The sequence below is a fragment of the Chroicocephalus ridibundus genome, chromosome 2 (assembly GCF_963924245.1).
Source record: "Chroicocephalus ridibundus chromosome 2, bChrRid1.1, whole genome shotgun sequence".
NCBI classification, from domain to species: domain Eukaryota; kingdom Metazoa; phylum Chordata; class Aves; order Charadriiformes; family Laridae; genus Chroicocephalus; species Chroicocephalus ridibundus.
The window spans coordinates 159,066,651-159,086,041 of record NC_086285.1 but is presented as its reverse complement, the minus strand read 5'-3'; the positions used below and the strand labels follow the sequence as shown (position 1 = coordinate 159,086,041).

General features: G+C 40.2%; 1 protein-coding gene across 1 annotated transcript in view; it reads left to right on the top strand.

The window, feature by feature from the left end:
* The window catches only part of CYRIB (CYFIP related Rac1 interactor B), a 76,803-nt gene that overhangs the window by 22,154 nt on the left and 35,258 nt on the right, over window positions 1–19,391 (top strand). Inside the window, 1 exon segment of the mRNA XM_063327534.1 lies at window positions 12,064–12,142. Coding sequence (XP_063183604.1) covers window positions 12,064–12,142 — 79 coding nt within the window.

Genomic DNA, 19,391 nt, shown 5'->3' with positions numbered 1-19,391 from the left:
GTGTGGGCTTATGACAAAGTAGAAATAGCTGCAGTTGGGAGGAAGTTGGGAGTCACTGCCTTTAGGTAGTAGCTTTTATTGCTAGTAGAAAGGTTATAACTGTTTCCTGAAATAAATCTGTTTCAGTGGCTTGGCCCTGCCCCAGTGTACCTTTTTGGAACAGTGATCTTGACATAAGTGAGGGCTGAAGCAGCTCTTGCCTATTATGGGCAGAGAGCGCAATGGCAGAAACTAAATGTCTGTAAAATACTGTTTCATAATTCCTTATGATAATCAAAATTTGACAGTATGCGTACGGGTTTTATGGTAACAAAGACATTGTTTCCTTATAGCTTAATTTTCTACTGTGTGTTGGTTTTGTATATGTGGAAAAGCAGGGAATGAGGCTCGGAAAACTGCCTTACAAATTCAGCGTTTCTCAAAACTAGCATGAATTTGTTCCTGTCAGTGTCCTTTGTGTTCGGTGCAGTTTTCCAATATCAGTAGAGGATGTGATGTCATCTAGGGAAAGTTCTATATCCCTAAAGTTACGAGTTTTGAAGCCCCTTCATTGCAGAATGGTACGTTTTATTTGGAGGTTTCAAAGTTGGCAAAGAAAGTGCAGCTGGTAATGGTCTCTGCTATCTATTAAGAATGTGACATGGAACCCAGAGTTAGAGAGAGAACACCTTTCTGAGCTAGGCTTGTTTCCCTGCCTAGCTTCTTGAGAAAAGTATTTTTCCGTGTTTTTATAAATTGCTTGGTAACTTCTCTGTTACTGTATGCGTTGTCAGTTGTGTCACAAGTGTGGTGTTCGTGATCTTGGAGAGTACTCTGGCTGACCAACAAACCAAGAAGCTGGTTGTACCCTTCCAGGGGTGGTTTATTCTTCAGACTCTTAGTATATAAGACAGGATGGAATTTGTGGATCCTGTTAATGGCTTGAGTCTAGCTCTACATCGTCATCAACACCACAAATTTATCTTTAAATCTAAGGTGTCCCATGAGAGCAGTTTTTTCTACAGATTTAAGTACACTTAGAGAATGAAAATTGTACTCTTACATTCATTTTTCATCTTAGAAGGTTGTCCTAATGTAAGTTCATGTTGTTTTTTAATGAGTACGTAACTACATTATGTCTTGTGATGCTCCTGTATAATACTCCATCAATAACCAGTGTTGCAGTTGGTTGACCCGAATGAAACTTGTTCTCGTTTCCTCAAGCATGTTGTGTTTAATGTGTGTATCTTTTCCTTTTATTATGTTTACTTGTAACCTCTGTGAAAGGATGACTTGATCAGCAATTTGGGACATCTGCATGATGTTTTTTTGAATCAAAATAGTCCTAATAAAGGATTTTATGGGTAGAATTACAATGCAGATATTGAAGTGAAGTTACGGTTTGTTATGTCCAGGATTAGACCAGACTATCTCAAATGAGTAGTTGGGCCTTACAGATAATAAGACATTAAGAAGCTTAGGTTTTCAGCAGTAAAACAATAGCATCCATTATTTTTCAGGTTGAGGCATGAGAGTTTAACATGAATATCTTTGCCAGATGGGAATGGCGTATCCAATTTTTGGAGTCTGCAGTGCTTCAGCCACTTCTGTTTGTAATGTGAAGTAGTGCAGACATTTCAGAGACATGCTGCGTGTGTGCTTCACCCAGCGTACCCTCACCCATTGCCTGGAGGGTCGCTAAAAGGCCTCGTCTAGGCTTATCTCCTTCAAGACTGATCCAGTGCCACCCTTACTGACTCTTGCTGGAGCAGAATTCAGAGACTACACGCCTAGCTAAAGTCCTGCCATGCTTAGTGTTGCATGTCTTGTCTCATTGCAGATAAGAAATTGAGGTACAGCTGTGTTAATTACCTGAAAGCAAATAGGAAGTCTGTAGTTAAAAACAAGGATCAAATGTGCGTTTCTCCAGTTACTGCAACATTAGACTGAGTTTCTGTGGTTGCGTAACTGCTAATAAAACATGATTGTAAGATAGCAGCAAGGTTAGTAATTCCCTGTGAAATTCCCTCCTTTAGTTTTTCTGCAATGATACAGTGACTGAAAGTGTATCCAAGTGAAAACCTTCCTTTCTTTCAGATCTGGTAGATCTCAGTCTGAGGTTTTTCTAAATACTGTTTTTGCTGATATCTGTATTTTTAAGCAAATAACTGAATTTCCACAAAAATATGGGAGGAAGACACTCAGAAGGCCAACATCCATTTCTAATTTGGGTGATAAGACGTTGGGTAAGTTAATGTTTGTCTTGTTATTAAATCTTTGAAAGCCAGATTAATTTTTATTGAAAGAAAAAAAAAAAGCCTCTTGGTCAGCCAGAGGGGTTTTGCATTGTTCTTTATGAAATTGGCTTGCCCGTTTTAGTATGCTTTCTGTGCTGTTTGTGACAGTACCATAAGGCAAAAGTGATTTTCTGGTTTAGCCACAGTGACAAGCGTATCTTTATTAATGAAATATATTGTTATGTAAGTAGTCTCACTTCCTCTGTCTTGTTTTTGTCATATTCCGATATTCAAAGTTTGCTGGCAAATGTCTGCTGTGGTGGAAAGTTCCTGCTATAGGAGGTTCTGCTGTAAGAACACCCATAAATCATCCAGTTCTTTGTCAGTGTCTTTGCTACATGAGATGTCCCTGATAAATTCCAGAAGTTCATGAATGGCAATGCAAATAACGCCATAGTAGGTAATGTTTGTTCTAGCCCGTGCTAGGCATGACAAGTCTCGAACTAAACCCTGTCTCTCGTGGAAGTTAACCACCTTCACGTACTCTGAGACTCCTGACAATGGAGATGACACAAAAGACTTCTGGAGTTGCACTGGGCGAATCTGAGGCCAAGAAGGCTTTAATCAATCCTGTTGTAGCAGATGATTTAACATCTCTGAGTGCTCTTAATTGTGTGTGTGTATAGCCTTTTCCTGTCAGCAGCCAGACACGTATGCGGTGTACAATTAATCTGTCCATCTGTACTAAATCCAACACGCCCTGTAGGCACTGAATCATAGTCCTTGTACAGCTCTGTAGGCACTGAATCATAGTCCTTGAAGAGATGAGTACTATGGCACCACGTGATAGATCCAGCTTCTTCCTAGAAGGCAGGTATCTATGGTGCATGTGCTCACGCTGCACTTTATACCTCTTGCTGAGATGGAGCTTGATTTTTTTTTTCTTTTGGGGGGGGGGGGGTTCGGTTACACAATTCATGTAATGCTTTCTGAAATGCTTGGGAGTCTCTGCATTTCGTTTTGTTGGACCTCATATGTGGCACTGCCTATGCTCTGGTTGCATGCTGTGGTAAGGGCCCTGTGGGTTTCTCATGAAGAAGCAGCCTAAAGCACGCTCCACCTGTAGAGCAACTCTCTTGTCACATGGTTTGAAAGCACTTTGCTGATGGAGTCCCTGATCTAAATGTGGAGATTGCAGGATCCAGGCACCTTAATTTCAAGTCTAGTTACACTTACTAGGACCACTTATGACTGTTATTCTATTACTCTTGAATATTACTCCTCCATAGGGCTGGAGCACCTCTCCTGTGAAGACAGGCTGAGTGAGTTGGGGTTGTTTCAGCCTGGAGAAGAGATGGCTCCAGGGAGACTTTATAGCAGCCTTCCAGTACCTAAAGGGGGCCTACAGGAAGGATGGGGAGGGACTCTTTGTCAGGGAGTATAGTGATAGGATGAGGGGTAACGGTTTTAAACTGAAAGAGGAGAGATGTAGATTGGATATTAGGAAGAAATTTTTTATGATGAGAGTGGTGAGACACTGGAACAGGTTGCCCAGACAAGTTGTGATGCAACCTGGTCTAGTGGGAGGTGTCCCTGCCCATGGCAGGGGGGTTGGAACAAGATGATCTTTAAGGTCCTTTCCAACCCAGACCGTTCCATGATTGGTCCTATGACTTTGTCTTAATGCCTGCAGGTAGGTGCAGTGCTTGCACTGAAGATACTCTGTTTGCCTGTGCTTGCATTCCCTTGCAAACGTGATGGTGAGTGGATGAAGGGAAGCTGTTGTGTACGCATGTCTCTTGTTGGAGTCTTACTTACGTACAGCAACTTCGTCTACTGGAATTGTGCTGGGCATGATTCTACAATGTGAATTTTATATTATTATGTGGACTTCATGTAATACAGTGCATCATGTATGTATTTAACTTCATTTTTGTGACTGCATTTCTTCATGGAAAATGGTACTGCAGAATCTGTTAGTCTTCCAAGTAAGTCTTTGTACTGTTACAGTAGCAACAAACCTTTGGAGTGTGACAAGTCTGTAGATAAAAGTAGGGGTTTTCCTACTTGACTGCTGTTCCAGGGTAAAGTTTGATTTGTAGAGGATGAACTGACTCCCTTGTTGCACTCTCTAGAACATGTATGTGACTATTTGAATGTTGGTGTTTGTTATTTCACTTCAGCAGAAAAATATAAGACTTGTTCTTAAATGCTTCGTTACTCCAAATATAGGGTAATATAGGAAAAAAATGTTGTGCTCCTGTTTTGACTGAGGTTGTAATATGCACATTAAATGTAGGGAAAAATGCCTCTGGAGATGATGGCATCTGCAAGTACGCTTTGAACAAAGATCTTGTGCTTTCTCAATGCAGACCTAAATGGGAGGATGTGGGAGTGTAAGAATGGCTTAAAGTTCATCAGATTTCCTGTGTAAAAATAGGAGTCCAGTTGCCTTTAATGTCTCTGTAGTGAGAAGCGGATGTAAAAGCTGAGATAGTCTGCAGACAACCTTCTGGGGGTGAGACTTCCTACTCAAGGTCTCAGACATAAGCTCTGCAGTATCTTTTTTTTTTTTAAGTAAATATTGGATCCTAAAAAGATCATTCAGACTCTTTAAGCTAAGAGCTTAAGCTATTTACACATCAGATAGAGAAAGTTAGGTACTGTAAACATGGCTAAGAGCTAGAAGTAATGCCTGCCTCTCTGTGGGCTAGATAACAAGCTTGTCTAAATCCAGCTGATTAGGAAACGGGGAAAAAAAAAAAGGATATATTGACCAACTCTGCAGATCCAGAGCTTCTGTCTTCTCCCCCTTCAGAGTTTTTAAATGTCAGACTCTTTGGCATAATAACCTACTGATTGCAGCATAAGGGAAACTTAAGGCTAATCTCTGTTTGAGGAGTCTTGAATTCAACATCTACTTGTGAGCCAGGCTGGTGCCTTGCTCAGCTGAAGCTGGGACACTATGAATAGGGGCTTAAGGGGTGGATCCAGGAAAGACTTAAGCACAGAAGAACCTGGTGAGAAGGAATTTGTATGGAGTGGGAAAGTCTTTATGTTTAGTCTTTGCTTACAATAGATCTTTGTCCAATTGAAACCTTAAACTGTTCTTGGAGTTGGGATGTGCAACTTCTGTCCTCTCGTTACAAGCCTTAACTTATTGAGGAGTTCATGTAGATGGCTTATGCCTTTAGCCATTAAAGTAGGCTCTTTGAAAGCAGTCCTGCTGGTCTGCTCGCTCTGGTCATGCAGGGACCTTCTTTTGTTATGCCTCTGTAGAGAGCAGAAAAATCAGGTGTGGTGCGATGTTCATTCCATGGGTTAATTCCTCGTTTCTACAATGGAACTCAGTCCCTTGGTCAGGTGTTGTGTATCCAAGGAGCAAACATATATATTGACAGAAATCTAGGGGCTAAAGATAAGTGGCATCTGTACTTCAGAATGAAGAAATCTTCCAAGTTGTGCCCGTTTCGCTATATGGCTAAAAGTTTTTGAGTCAAAGCATACCTACCAGTAACTTGCTCCTGACATAACGATTGCCAGAATTACCGGAGCTCTTGCAAGGATTGTGCATTTCTGACCAGCTTTTTCTAAGTTACGTGTTCTAAACTTAATTGCCTTCCTCCTTTGTATTGTGTCAAGAGTACCCTCTCATCAGGAGTAGGAAAAGATTACTCCTACTTCAGTCTGTGTGTAACTGTTTGTACCTGCCCTTTTCACCCTGCTGTGGAAACCTGTACCATAACTGATCTGGAGAACATCATCTGTGTCCTGCCTCTTCATCGCTGTGTTGAGTCACTCTGAGGACTTGAGTCACTTTCTGAGGAGTAGCTCTAAGGAACTGAAGAAAATATTGGTTATGTTTTTTTTTTTTTTCAGTCCTGCCTCAAGTATATTCTTGTCTATCCATAGTTAAACAGTCTGTCTTATATTAGAGTATTCAAATGATGGGCATCATTACAGTTCCACTTCCACGTTTGCCTTTGAAACAGAGGAATATGCTCGTTGTATGGTTAAACGGAATAGGTATTTAGCAGTTTCAGGTTTTTTTGGTTTATACAAGAGCTACATTCTTCGTACTGCTGCATTTACAGTAAATGTAGGCATAGGTTAAAGCTCTAAGAAGCTAGGTAAATGAAGGCTTGAAGGTAAGAAATGGTCTGATGGTAGTCAGAACTTCTGAAGTGTGAGCAAACTCCCCTGGATCTAGAGCACACACTATTACCAATTGTAATTAATAAATAATAATTGAAAAAAGCTGATAAGGTAGTCATCTTCTGTGATTCAGTCCTTCTGTAATACTTAAAGTTATCTTGAAAACCTGCGTTTTTAACAAAAGTTGCTAACCCGTGCAACACTACTGAGCTCAAAATGTCAAGTCCAGTGTTTGAAAACTGAGATACGGCACGAACAGGAGAAAGTGTTCACAGTTGGAAATCCTTTCTGTGACTTTGGAGTAATTAACAAAGGTGAGGGTGACAGAGCACTGGAACAGGCTGCCCAGGGAGGTTGTGGAGTCCCCTTCTTTGGAGACTTTCAAGACCCACCTGGATGCAGTCCTGAGTAATGTGCTCTAGGCAATCCTGCTTTAGCAGGGGAGTTGGACTAGATGATCTCTAGAGGTCCCTTCCAACTCTGAAGATTCTGTGAAAAGCTGGTCAGTGTTCTGTTTGGGAAATTACACTTCAGTTAATGCATTGTTTTTGGACTGGTAATACTTGAAACCTGTGCCAAATGTTTACTGTGGGGACAAGGGAAGGTTGTGAGTGAGTCTTTTCCATCTCTGTCTTTGCATCTCTTAACTGGACAATATTCATGTACACACAAAATTAGCTTCTACTGCATGAACGTGTTTTGTTGTTTTTGAGCTCGAACTTGTAAAGAATATCATATTTAAGTCCTTGTAACTGATGTTGTTCGGGTGAATGAAGAAAAGTAATGATTTGATGTTGCAAATGGTCTGGGTATCTCTTGAGTGCTATGATGTTACCTGGAGACACAGCTGGGTGGTCTTCTGGAAGCAAATACTTTTAACTTTTGTAATGTGTTGTAGCATCATTGCGATTAACTGTATGATGTATAGTTGAAGCTCGAACTATTGAGTTTTAGTATCATTATTCTGATCTTGAACACTCAGTTTCATTGCTGTTCTGAAAATAAAGGAATGAGAACTTACTTCTTCAGCTGTCTAGAATAATTACTGGGGATTTTTTAATAGTTCTCTGACCACCAATTCCTCAAATCACAGGAGAATTTCTTCTTTCAATTGAAAACTAAAGTATTGGCAATATATGTTGGTAAGGGGAGGGGGGGGGAGTAGTAGGTATCATTTTAGTGAGGATAAAATTCTCAAACAAGTATTTTTGTTTTGTTTTTTTGACATGGAGCTATCTGTGAATTCTGATATTTATAGGTTTTCCTGTCTTTGTAGGACACTGGATGTGTTGCTTTCTGCCTCTTTTTTTCATTGCTGCCTTACTATGAAGAATAGCCTGGCAGAAGCTCTGCAGGGATTACTTTGCGCAATTTGTGTACTGTCTTCTGTCTGGCAACAGAATTCTTCATAAGCTACCATAAGCCTTCTGACACTTAGTTATCTTTATGATTTTTTTTGTGTACTTGTTTTGTATACTCCGCTTTTCAGATCTGTCTTAACCTGTTGATGGGCTGTTGTCGCTAGTGTTCTGTTGCAGTCTGTGTTGGGGAGGAAACATCACCTTAAATCCCCATTGCTGTCTTTTCTCTGCTTTCTAGGCTTTGCTAAACACAGGCAGAGATGATGTGTGTAACGTGACATTTTAAATGCAGTTCATATCTGTACAGCAGTGTTGGGTATATAGGCTCCGTAGAGCTACTCCTAAAGGTACTTTAGACAAAGCTTTTGAGTGGAAATAACTTGCGTATAAAGTTGTGAAATCTACATTTCTCTGGGCTTTTGAAGAAGCTGAGTTACCTATCACAGAGGAAATGAAACGGCATCTCGGACCACCCCAGATGGTCGCCTTGGTAGCGTCCCTGGGAGGCGAGTGTCCGACTGGGGTGATGCAGAGAACTGGAGCGCAGGATATTGGGTCGGCAGTCGAGGGCTTATGCAGAATTTAAGGAAATGCTTTGACCTTCGTTTCCCTCTCCATCTCAGCTGGGATTTATCCCTGTTACCTGCTGGTGAAGATTTACAGCCAGGTCCAAGCCGGGGCTAACCTGGGCTGTGAGTGGCAGTTTTGCTTTAATGGTGGGAAAGGATGGAAAATTCCTTAAGATAACTTGAAGCCCCTACCTAGAAACTTTTGTATCTGGCAATAACGACCCATTTGCCACAGTGTTTCAGCAAACTGTCTTGCATGGAGTATACTGACTCTCTCAGTAAAACCTGTGAAGCTCTGTGTCACTGGCTTTGCCACTCTTTGCTGAGAACGTAGCTGTTAATAAATTTCTCAGGAGTGTTCTTCCTTGTAGCTTAAATGAGTGCAAAACTTGTAGGCTTGGGAAGCAGCGACTGTGATTCTGCCTGTTGAAACTTGTACAGTAGAGAAAAATGAAGACCGTGCGATTCACAGAAGACTCTTTATGTCTTTATGGCTAATATTTTTCTTGAGCATGAATTTTACACGGAGAACAAGATTTAATCAGGTGCTATACTTCAGAGTTTAATTCCACCTTCCCCTTAAGTGACAAAACTAATGAAGTAAGGGATGGTTGCTTAAATGAATAGCTGAAGTCTCCCTAATTTACTGGGAACAAGTAGGTTTATTGTCTGCTTCCTTCTTTTGAACTCATCATCCTACAAAGCTATGCCAACACAGCGTGTGGAGGGCAAGCAAGGATATCTTCTGAGAATGAGCTTACTCTTCGTTGTTTACCTGCTATTCTCATTAGCCTGTCAAAGAAACAGTGTTAATTTACTCCACAAACGCCTATTGAAGTAAAGAAATGTAATATTTGAACAAATATTGACTGAAAGCTAAGTTGGCAGCTACTTAGTTTTTCTCAGCTGTGTTATTTATACTGTAGGTTACAATTTAGGGATCTGTTATTTAAAAAGAAAGAAGAAAAAAAAGTTCCCATGACAGGTTTTGTCAACTGAACCGGATTAATCTAGATCACGTATAAGGAATTGTTGCTTTCAAAGCTGGGGAGATCTTCCAAAGGGACCACAAGTCTGCAGCTTTCTGCATGTGCCCCCACTTGGGCACCCCTGTCCTCTCGACGTCTAGTGCTGCCCGGTGGCTCCTGGCCAGTGCCTCGGCAGCAGCCCAGTTCCTCTCCAGTTCTTCCTGTCACACCAGACGTTATTCTTTGCCCAGCGCTGGCAGATCACATAGTTCCTCTGCACGTGGATGTTTCCACGATCCCTCCAGCCCACTGTACCTACTGCTGTGTTGCCACATTGACTTTTCCCATCCAGAATTGCTACGCAGCTGTAGCTGCTGGCACTCGCTTCCCTTTCTTACTTGAAGGCTATTCTGCAGGATGTCAGGGAGGAACTACAGCATGGGAGATGCTGAGCAGCCGGGAGAGGGAGCAAGGCAGAGCAGCGTGGGGCTGGAAGGGCAGAAGTGTCTCCAGCAGGTTTAGACACCGCTTTCAGTGAAACAAAATCCTGCATGCAACTTCAGGTAGTTATGAGGAAACTTAAACATTCAAATTTGGCAACAAGGTGATAATGTGAGTTGGTGCAGTGAAAGTGCGGCACAAGTTTTCTGTTTAATGAAATGATCAATCATGCTTGAAAATCATCTGTTCTCTGGTACTGAGTAGGAAGCTTTTCGTACTGTAGCGTAGCAGGGTAGAAGGAAGTATTTTTGTTGAGCGTGTTGAAGGAAATTGCACATGTTGCAATTGCATAAATGGTCACTCAGCCAGCAGAACTTTCAAATCCTGTTACCGGGCTGCAGACAGTGATGGTGCTGCTGCTCAGCAGCTCACCAAGCCGCGTGTGAGTGTGACACCTTATGGCTTCCATTCAGAACGTTTTAACCGAATCCTTAACATTATACAGTTGCTTGGCAGGAGGACCATGAGTGAAAGGGACTGAAACAGTGTAGTGGAACAATTGTTAAAACAAAGCCTGGGCTTTACCAAAGTGAATTCACTTTACCAAACTGAATAAGATGCCTTGGATGTTTTTTAGATTTCCCTATGTGCAAGAGAGTAGTAGTGCTTCACACAACAACATTTGCAGGAAAAACACCCCAACATTAATTTGCCAGGCGCCTGCTTATCTTTAGATACTGCCTTGAGACAAATTGGCAAAAGTTACTGTTGACTAACATCACTTTTTTTTGTTTTTATTTTTTAACTGTTGCAACTGTTTGCTTCAGTGTAGCTGCAAATAGGATCCCTTAATTTTATTTTATTGATTTTATCAGTAATTCTTATGGGTCCCTTCCAACATGAGATCTTCTATATTCAACTTGTCAATTAAATTTTGCATAAAAACTCATAGTCCTTGACTTTTCCTCTCCTAGCTGTGCTCTTCAGGTCGCAAGGTTCTCTTTTTGTTTTGGGGGGGAATGGGTGGTATCTTTTGATGATAGTTTTCGCTGTGACTAAAATCCCCCCCAACCTTGATACTGCATAGCTCATCCCCTTCCCTCCACTTTTCTCAAGCTGGAGCAAATAAGTAATACCGTGGCCTTTGTGATTAGAAATTTCACTGCAAAGCAGCATATTTTTGTTAAATGCTTGTTAATCAGGATTATCTGATGCAAGAGGAGCTGCTGAGAGCTGATTGAATACAAATTAACACTGAATATTTCATGCCTCTGGCTGGATCTGCAAATATCCTTAACATGACAAGGTTTTTATATTTCTAAACCAAGTTTGTGCTAAAAACAGATGCGTTGCAGAATGTGCTTGACTCTGCTGTAGAAGCAGAAAGAAAATTGTAGTACAAAATGGGAAGATCAACTTCTTTTAAAAGAACCCTTGAGATGTGACAGATTGACAGGGTGGATTCTGGTACCAGGAACAATACTTGAAGTAGGAACAACAGTGGTTTTACTGGAGACAGGTTAAGTGACGACACTCAAGTATTTAAATCAGCCAAAATCCCTGAAACAGAAGCCGCCTACAAAACCCCCAAATGGAAAAGGCTTATGGACCTTTTACCACAATAGAAATGTGTCACTTTGGGCCAGTTCATCATCCTATTACTATACAAAAAAAGGTTTGCTCTATAAACCTGCTCCAAATGAATGCCTTCAAATGCTTGCAGTAGATCTCAGTGCCACGTTTCCGTAGGAAATACTGTTCTGTCTGACCACACAAGTACTAATTTGCTAAACAAGAAACTTAGTTTTGAAGCAGGAAATCTAAGTAATCCTAGAGTAAGTTCAAAAAGGTAAAAACTGCCATTGGCCAAATTTGTCTTTAACTGATGAAAGCTGCAGCAATTAAGCATTTTTCCCTGTGCGCAATAGATATGACACTGTAAATAAAACTTGGACTGAGACCTACTTTTTCTGCTGCAACTGTTTGTAATTTGTCTCAGTAATGCAGAGATGTAATGCTCTATTTTTATTTTTTTTTTTGGTGCTATAACTGTGTAACTTAACTCAGTAACGCTGAGATGCAATGCTCTGTTTCTGATGCTTGTGATCATGGATAGCTGATGGCCTTGCTGACTCACAGAAGAGTTTGTAAGGATGCCTCTCCGCTTGCTTGTAATGTCACTTCCATAAAATCACAAGTGTGTTTGAAATCTGCATGTTTTATTTGCATTCCTAAAGAACTATGTAGGTTCCTTATCACTGCAGGATTAACTTTGACTTACCCCTGGTACTGGCTTGTGTGATTGAAATACTGTGTGGTGTTTATGTCTAATGGGATTCTTATGTTTGTTCAGATTCTGAAGACGAGCTGCGACATCAGCAATCTGAGGAAGGGAGTTCTCTGTTAAGACTGCAAGAAGATACTACCAACTGGTAAACAATTCCTTAGGTGTCTTTGATTTTAGAATGCTTCTTTTCCATGATGTTTTAGGCCAAGGAGTAGAAAGTATTTTGATCTGTTGAAAGCAAGAAGTAGTTCACGCAATAATTTTAGGGTTTTTTTAATTAACCGTAGCTTGCCAGACAAAAGGCTTGGTAGCAGTGGATAATGTGTGGGTATTTAAATTGGAATACAAAGTGATTAAATTTCTGCTCTCACAGTAGGGAAAAAAAAGACTAGCCTTTTTTCTGTAGTGGGACCTTAAACATTGTCTATTTGCCTTTTCTACCAAGATTAATACAACATGTCTGTACCTCTTACTATATAAAGACTATTGGAAGTCTGATTGTGTGAACACTGAAACTTTAAATCTGATTCTTCAGGGCCTGGAAAGAGAGAGAAAAAAGGAAACTAACGAAATCTAGTTTAAAAGTTGAATGTGGCGAAGCATACTAATTTGAGTGTGCAGGTGCTTTGGAGGATGCTTGTAATTATTCTATGGGTGTTTGAGGCATAATTTTCCCTGAAGATAATATGTGATGCTAAAACTGAGTTGTATCATAATTTACAGGCGTTTAAAGTTATCTGTAGGTTGCCTGTAGGTTTAGAATGGTAAAAGGATCGTCAGTGAAGAGCTATGACGACTTAAAGCAGTTTACCAGCATGTAAGTTAAGATGTTGAGCTGCACTATTACAAGGCAATCACAAGGAAACATGAGAATTTAATACATCTGAATGTGTCTTGACATAGCTAAATCATATGGCCATTGATAGTAGGTACCAGATTTACAGCTCTCTTCTCAAACACTTTGTTGTAAATGAAGTAGCAGTCTTCAGTATGGGGGAAGACATCCACAAAGCTGTAAACTAAACATGCATTTGGATTCCCTCTGTGCATTCAGATTCCCTCCGTGAATATACCTTGCTATATATTATCTATAAAGCTTGAATCCTACCCTCCTGTTTACTGCTACCATTTGAGATACAGGGCCAAGTAAACTTGTGTCAGGAGAGAGTTCTTAGCCCAGCATGGGGTTATGCACCTGGGTCCAAGGATTGTAATTATCACAATTATAACATTGTAATTACCTGATAGTAATTTTTAGGTTAATATACATGATTATGTATGATGTGAATAAATAATGTACACTTGTCACTAAATTTGAGTGCATAGCTTGCCCCGTACAGAAAACTGTAAAGCTCATTAGCTCAGTAGTGAGGGGTCCTCCGTCCATTTCCCTGCTTCAGCTTCCTTTCCCACCCCATCATCCCCCATCTCTTTTGGAGAGAGAATTTTGTCAGGATGTCCGTGCTGACTGAAACTTGGTAGTTCTAGAAAGTAGCTGTTTGTCTGCAACTTTGTGGTAAAGTATTTGTCTAAATTCAGCATTTCCTTTAGGACCAAGCAGTGCTTCTTAGCTCAGGGGTAGTGCTGCACAAACTTGCTTCCAGCATTGACTTTGGTCTGGGAAGACATCAGCTGAGAGCCCACTGAGCTCTACCATGTTTTGGACCTGACCCAGGTCTCAGCTCAGGCCCCCGACTCTGGGAATACACCGACGAGAGAATGAGACACGTGAACATCCCTTGGGGCAGAGCGTGTCCAGGTCTTGCTGAGGTAGAAATATTAAGCCAGCTGGACCTTGGTCTTAAATATGTCTTAAATAGCCATTAGGGCTTATTTTATCCAGGTGGTATTTCTTTTAGTTATAATGTTTCAGCTGTCCATTATCACAGACACTGTGATATATAACATTATATGACATTACGGGACATGTAACACTTTAGCGTTTGCCCTATTTTTCTTGTATTAGCTTTTCTTTTTCATTACGTTAACTTACTTGTATGGGATTATTTTTCCAGAGTATCAGTCATTCAGAAAAGATCTTGATAATTATCTCCTGGTTTTGCGTACAATCTCTGATAATTATTCATTCCTACTTTATAGCGTTATCTCTCATATGCAGCTTGCACTTGGCTGCATGCTTGAAGATTTAAAAATCTTTCCATACAACTTAAAATTGTTCCCTTGTAATGATGATGGGGAGAAGTTTCGAGCAAGCTGATTAACATGTTGTGGAGTCCCTGTTCCAGAACTGATATTGCAGTGTTTGTGGATTAACAGGTTTTGCACTTTGTGCTAATTTTAATAAATATGAAAACACCTTCGTTATTATGTTTGCAAAGTAGAAGTAAATGCATACCTGTCATTTTCTTATTAATTTTGAGAACGCTTTGTTGTGGCTTGTATAGCTCTTATAAGAGCTTATAAGAGTTATTTGTCTGACTGACACATCTTTAAATGTCCTCCTTCCTTACGAGGAGGATCTTTAAAATCTCTTAGCAAATCCCTTAATATGTGCTAAATTTAAAAGGAGCAAGAAAGTTTGTATCCAGTTGTCCCCGTAGCTGCCTGCCTACAAAAGGTTAGAAATGAAGGGCCTCATTGGGAAGAGATCCTGTGCTGAGTAAGGCCATGTTGTATATCTTACGGACTTCTCTATGGCTTCGACTCTCTGGGAAGTTTATGTAAAGTCAAATGTGGTGCAAGAAATATGAAGTAAGGTTCTGTTTTGTTTTGCCGAATGCTAATTGGAAGTGTTGAAGACCAGGTTAGATGGGGCTTTGAGCAGCCTGGTCTAGTGGGAGGTGTCCCTGCCCGTGGCAAGGGGGTTGGAACTAGATGACTTTTAAGGTCCCTTCCAACCCAAACCGTTCTACGATTCTATGAAACGTTTCCTCTATTAAACAAGAAAATAGGTGTTAAAAATGTGCAGCTTTTAATGCGTGCTTTCAGAGGGACTTTTTTCATTTGGGGAAACCTATATTACCAGTGTAAAAAGTGGTGAAGTTACAAATGCTTCTGAGCAACTTGAAAAGCTTTTTCTGCAGAGTCTACGAGATACCAACAGCAGGGTAATGTGGGAACCATTGAGGTAAAAGAATAATCTGTCACAGTGAGGTTGCATACTGTAAATACATGAAGAAAAATGAATGTCTTTCTGACAACTGAAACCACTTTTACTTCCCATTTGTGCCACAAATTAAAAACAATCTCTTTTGGTAGTGTTGCTCTAAATATATTGCTGTACATTTGCCTGTAAATTATATTTGCAGTTCCGCAGAGCTGCTTGAATTGATTTGTCGTCCATGTGAAAGTGGGTTTGTTGAAATGGTTCTTAGTGTATGGAGGTTAAGTACTTTTTGGGGTTTTGACACTCACTGTGAAATATTTTGGTAGAAATTCTGATCATGTTACTGATGTTCTGCCAGCGTCCGTTTATTTTGTATTAATGCTGGTATCTAAGGCAAGAAAGAGGATGAGCTGACAGGCTGGGTTTTTTAGGCCAAACTGAGCTGTCTCTCATTATGTATTTTTTGTCTTGGGGCTTGTTTAACGCGGCTGCCTGCGATAGCATGGGAATAGATTGAGGGGCTAAAAGTTTTTGTACAATCCTGTGTTTGTTAAAGTCTAATAGTATGTATTAGAAAAGAATGTAAATAATCTGCCTGTGCTGACGCAATGTAATGTGGTATCTTTTCTCTCACAGGGGACATAAAATTACTTAAAACCTTGAATGAAGATGGTAATAATCTGTAAATGATCAGTGACAGGCTTTTTTACTGAAATCAAGCAGAACTCGGTATAGAGCTCTTCCAAAATATCCTTGCTTTATATGCAGTGGTCTGACTGCAACAGTTCATAGAGTAAGTTTAAAAAGAAGCAAGTTTTGAATCCGGTTTCATGGCTCATTCAGTAAACTCTTCTGTTTGAGGCTTCAGCCGTGCCCGTTTGTTTATGAAGGTAAAGCTGCTATTTTTCTCCACCTGTAAACAGTTGCTCAGGACAACGTGAACTGTTTAATTCTGTTTGTCCAATGAGCCTTCAAATCAAAGACATTTATTTAAGGGTTGTTTTGACTTTTCAAAAAGTCACTTTTAAACAGACTAGCAAAATATGTAAACTCTTCTCATCAGAAAGACATTTGACCTGAAAATCTGTGCTTGTTGAGACAGGTGACTGGCTTTTCGTGTTATGTTTTAATGTGGTTTGTTCTATTAGGTTAATGTCAGATGTTGCGTATTTCACTTCCTGACTTGCAGAAGGACTCCTAAATACTTGGTAAAGGACGTTTCTAGGTTTTGTTGGAGTTTTTTTTGTTACTTCTAACTCTGTAGGGATTTGGACTACTAACATGTCCTTCAGATCTGGTTAATGTTCAGCTTGCTGCTTGACCACATAACTGCAGTTTTATTATTTAGATTCATAAAATATCTCAAGTTGGAAGGGACACATCAGGATCATCAAGTCCAACTCCCTGCTCCTCACAGGACTACCTAAAACTAAACCATATGACTAAGTGCGTCATTCAGATGCTCCTTAAACTCTGACAGGCTTCGTGCTGTGACCGCTTGCCGGGGGAGCCTGTTCTACTGGCCAAACACCCTCTCATTGAAGAACCTTTTCCTTACGTCCCATCTGAACTTCCCCTGATGCAGCTTGCCTCCTTTTAGCTCATTGTGGGATTAATTTTGGAAATTATCAAGCAGAAATAGTGTGCAGCTGTTGAGACAGCATCATTAAATTACAATGCAGGATTAAGACCTTGTTATATGGCTCCTGTTTTACTGTTGTTTTACCCCCCCACCCCCGACTATTGGACAAAGCTGTTGAATGCACACAGTGGTCCCCAGGAGCTGGGCCCAGACATGCCCATGGTACATCTCTTACGTTTGTTATCCTGTATTCTGTAATTTTTGTGCATGCTTCCATCTTAAATGCTACCCAATAAACACTTGAGGTCACAGGTTAAAGCAACATGGTTAGATTCTTCCTCCCTGGACAGCTAGTGATTGATCCAATTGTCTTGAGTATTTCTGTTCATCATTTTTACTGTGACATCTAATCACCCATGTTTTCCTTTGTATTAAAATAATCTCAGACTTCTGCTACTGGAGTGTTACTGTTTAGCTGGTCTGAAGAGATTCCCTTTTTTCCTTCATTGCCCCATCTCCCCCCTTTTTTTTTTTTTTTTTTAATTTTAGCTGAAATGGTTATTACAGATCTTTCTGTGTAGGTGGAGTGCAAAGCACTCCTGGTAGAGCTGGAGGTGTTTTCAAGAGCCTTAGTGCTATGTGACAGTTACTCTGGCCAAAGCAGAGGTCCTCTGATCCTTCTCAGCAGAAATTACTGCTTGTCCCAGGGCTGTGTCATGGTCACTCTGGCACAGCGTTGCCTCCTGGCTCGTGTGTGAGTTATGATTACGGAGGAACTGCCTCTTCTGAGACTGGCTGAGTGGGGTGGCCCTAGGGGCCTTGGGGGCAAGGAGTTAAAGCAAACTGCTTGGGTATCCCCTACAACTGCTCAGCCCTTGGGTCTGTGAGAAGCATGTGACAAAACTTACTGCTGTTGTTTCTGAGAAAGGGCTTTTCAGGCTTTTTAAAAGCTAGTCTGTGTTCATTGGAATCTGGAATAAACAAGCCCATTGCCTCTGAGCAGTAGAGATGCTGTCCGTGAAGCTCCTGTAGCTCTAGTCTAATCAGTGTACGTCTAGATTCATTTTGCGCTTTTACCTGTTAGCACATGAACTATGGCTTCAGCACTTAATTTCTGATACTGTTGAGGAACCAATTTATGGTTAGAACTCACTAAAACAAGTAAAAAGATGGTTTAGGTGGCACATTACTCTTCTGTGGTTGGCTTCCTTTCATGATAGAAGTTCCTCTCCGTTCACGTGACCCAGTATAGTCCAGAGGAAAGTGGTCTACCCTGAGCATAGAAATCTAGATTGTAAGAAAAAAGGACTCCTCTGTTTAAGCGTTACTGAATAGGGCTATGGGTCTTGAGGTTGCTCAGAGCTGATAATACACTACTAATAATGTTGAATGGGAAAGCCTTTTTGACCTTTTCTTGTCTTACTGTTTTTATTACGCAAGTGGTTGAGTATTGCTGCAAACTTCCTGGGGCAGGGTATGGTTTCGTTTCTGTTACGCTGATACTGAGTCAGAACACTATCTTAAACTTTGCCATATTCCTAAGAAACTATATCATTTTTGTAGCTTAGATTAAAAAAAAAAAATAAAAAAAAATGCTGCTGAATCATTTAGTTGGTATTCAGGAACACTTCACAACTGGGTGTTAACAGTGTAACATGAAAGGAAGCAGCATCAACTGCGGAAAAATATCAGTGCTAAGTAGTCATAGGGAAGTTAAACATGCAATAAGACAGCAATGTAATTTATATATTATAATGCTGTAAGGGCATGCAACATCTCTTCCTAGCTTAGGAAAACATAAGTCCTTTAAGTACTTTTTTGAGGAACGAAAACCTGAATGCTATGTAGATCTTCAAAGTTCTGTTTGTGTAATATACCCAGTACTGAATCACTTCAGGATTTAGATTTATGGAAGTTCAAAAGAAATATAGGAGATAATATCCTACCGAAATAGCAAGTTCAGTTGTTGAATAATTGACTGTTAGTCACAGGACTCTGCTTCAGTCATTCTTGCAAGCTCTTTTTTTTTTTTTTTTCTCCAGTAAAACAGGAAGTTGTGTAGCCTGGACTAAAATATCACAGTTCTCCCCCCACCAAAAAACCAAACGCCAAAACCAAAAAAAAAACACCCCCAGATGAAACAATCCAAAGAAGTCTTGTCTCTGTTTTCCTACAAGTCCTTATTTGTCTTTGGTTACCTAACACTTAATATTCTCACTTATTTTGAGAAACGGAAAAGTTATTTGGAAATATTTAAATTAACTTTCTGATTCAGTTAAAAAAACCCAACAACCTTGTACTTGGTCTTCAACTTGCAGCTTTTTTTTCCTAAGATGCAAAAATGAGGATTATGATAGTTCATTTTACTGATTCCACTAAGCCAAGGTAATGGTTTGTTGTGGAAAACTTACCTGTAAGTGGATGAAATACAAGTTTTCATGCTGCGTATTAGTCTTGTATATGTGTGAGTATCCTCTTACGCCATACAAGCTTCTCAATTATATGTGGTTTCCCCTCTTTTTTTTTTTTATGAAAGGGGTATGTGTATATAACCTTGTGCCCTTTTTGTTAATCTATAGTGCAGCATCTAAACTTCCTTGAACTATTTCCTTCAAAGCAAACCTGCTGGCTCTTTGCTACGTTCCTTTTGAAGCCAAATCTTCAGAGTAAACTTCAGAGGAACTGAAACAGAGCTTTGTGGACCTCGCTTGGAGGATGCAAGTAATTCGTTGTACTCCTAACTTA